The sequence below is a fragment of the Tetrahymena thermophila genome (genome assembly GCF_000189635.1).
Source record: "Tetrahymena thermophila SB210 genomic scaffold scf_8254606, whole genome shotgun sequence".
Taxonomy (NCBI): domain Eukaryota; phylum Ciliophora; class Oligohymenophorea; order Hymenostomatida; family Tetrahymenidae; genus Tetrahymena; species Tetrahymena thermophila.
In genome coordinates, this window is record NW_002476376.1 from 1 (window position 1) to 1,903 (window position 1,903).

The window sequence follows — 1,903 nt, forward strand, 5'->3', positions numbered from 1 at the left end:
AATTATGTATAGATAAAAATATTAGAAATATTACTTTTCTTTATATATAAAAGATTATCAAAAAATAGTTCATAAAGAAGTTCAAAATTACCTGCTAATTAATATAATAAATTTAAATAAGAATTATTTGATCAAACATAAATAATTTTTTACAGGCTATTTGAAATATAAAATTTTATTAACAGTCAAAAGATAGGGCCTAAATATTACAAGCTATTTTGATTAATAGAGTTTTAACTATTTAGAATGAAATTTAGGAATAAATTACACTCTTTTTAAATATAAAAGTTAAGTTAGAATTTTCAAAATTAGATAGAATCATTAAAGATTAGTACTTGCTTTTTTAAATAGAAAAGAAAAATAATTTGTTTAGATTTTGTTTATTAAAAAGATTACCCACTATTTTAAAATTTAATTTGAATTTTCTAATTATAATTCAATAAACTTTTAACATTCTATTATATCATTATTAATTTTAATTAATTAACAATCTTTTTCAAAAAATTAGTTAAAAATATTACTGCCTATTTAATATTTAAATAAAAGTAAATACAATTCAAACATCGTATCTAATAGATCCTTACTTCTTCCTATTTAAAAATTTTATTTTAATACTTTTAAAAAATTAAAATTAAAAATTACCAATCGCTTATTTAAAAGTTAAAACATTTTAGGATATTCTAATAGATTATTATGCAAATATTATACTAACTATAAAAAAATAAAATATTTAGAATTTTAGATTGGTACTCAAAACTACACTAAAGATTTACTCCCTATTTAAAATTTAGTCATCTTCTATTGTAAAATCATGTAAAAATGCTACTCACTGTTTAAAAATATAAATTAATAAAGAATAAAAAATGATAAAGGAATTCTTACTATCTATTTTATTGAAGACATAACTTAGTTGGTAATTGTTTAATTTGAAAATATAAATTTTACAATCTGTTTCACAAAATTAAATTAATTAAATTATATTTGATTATAGCATAAAAGTGAATCTTTCTTACATCCTATTAATGGTAAATTTAATAAATATTTGAAATAAATCTGATTTATTGAAAAAAATTTACATCCTATTTGGTATTTCATATTTTTATTGAATTTAAGCATTAATTTTCTAAAATAATTTAAATTAGTTACATTCTAATTTTTTAACAATTTTTTTTTATTCTTAATATCCACTTATTTTAATAATTTTACTTCTTTCTATTTAATTTAATTTATCTTCTAATAGTCTAAAGTCATGTTTTAAATATTACTCGCTATTTTAAAATTTAAATTTTATTTATTAATTTTTAAAAGAGAATTAATAATATTACTCGCTTTTGAATTGTTAAGATTATTCTTATGTCTTCTAAACTATTTTCAAATCTATTTACCAATCACTTCTGTTTATATTCAATTTATTTAGTATCTTCTAACAAATTTGTTTAAAATTTACAGGCTAATTTAATTGTTTAAAAAAGTTCATCTACTTTTATGATAATCTGTCTATAATTTACTTGCTTTTTTAAATTTTAATTACTTCTTTTTTATTTTTAATCAAAAAAAATATTTACATGCTATTTAAATCATAATTTATTCACCATTTTGAAATCAATTAATTACTATCTATTTTTAAAATTCACATAATTCAATAATAAAAATTCATATAAGTTAAATCATACCCACTAATTCAAATATATAAGCATTTTTCTCAATTTGATATTATAAACCCAAAATAATAATTTTACATCCTTTTCAAATGTTTTATAATTCATCAAGCATTATCAATAGAATCAAAATTATTACTTCTTTTTGTTTATACTAAATTAATTTAGTCATATTCTAAAAAAATATCAAAAAATTATACTCCCTATTAGGTTATTTAGTTATTCTTCCATAAAAAAATCCTTAA

The 1,903-nt window shown here is 16.8% G+C and overlaps 2 protein-coding genes across 2 annotated transcripts in view; both read right to left on the minus strand. All coding sequences in view use genetic code 6, as the record gives it.

Annotated features, from left to right (window-relative positions):
• Window positions 1-81: 81 nt before the first annotated feature.
• Window positions 82-1,095, minus strand: TTHERM_001086728 (transmembrane protein, putative; the record flags this gene model as incomplete). The annotated part of the gene is made up of 7 exons (XM_012798065.1): window positions 82-213; window positions 269-338; window positions 397-455; window positions 522-590; window positions 643-711; window positions 763-885; window positions 946-1,095. The coding sequence occupies 7 exons, from the start codon at window positions 1,093-1,095 to the stop codon at window positions 82-84; spliced, it is 672 nt and encodes a 223-aa protein (XP_012653519.1).
• A 651-nt stretch (window positions 1,096-1,746) lies between these two features.
• Window positions 1,747-1,903, minus strand: part of TTHERM_001086729 (transmembrane protein, putative) — a gene marked incomplete at both ends in the record, with an annotated part of 320 nt that continues 163 nt past the window's right edge. The window contains 2 exons of the mRNA XM_012798066.1: window positions 1,747-1,799; window positions 1,859-1,903. The exon at window positions 1,859-1,903 is cut by the window's right edge and continues 163 nt beyond it. Of these exons, the coding sequence (XP_012653520.1) occupies window positions 1,747-1,799; window positions 1,859-1,903 (98 nt within the window). The remainder of the gene's footprint in view (window positions 1,800-1,858) is intronic.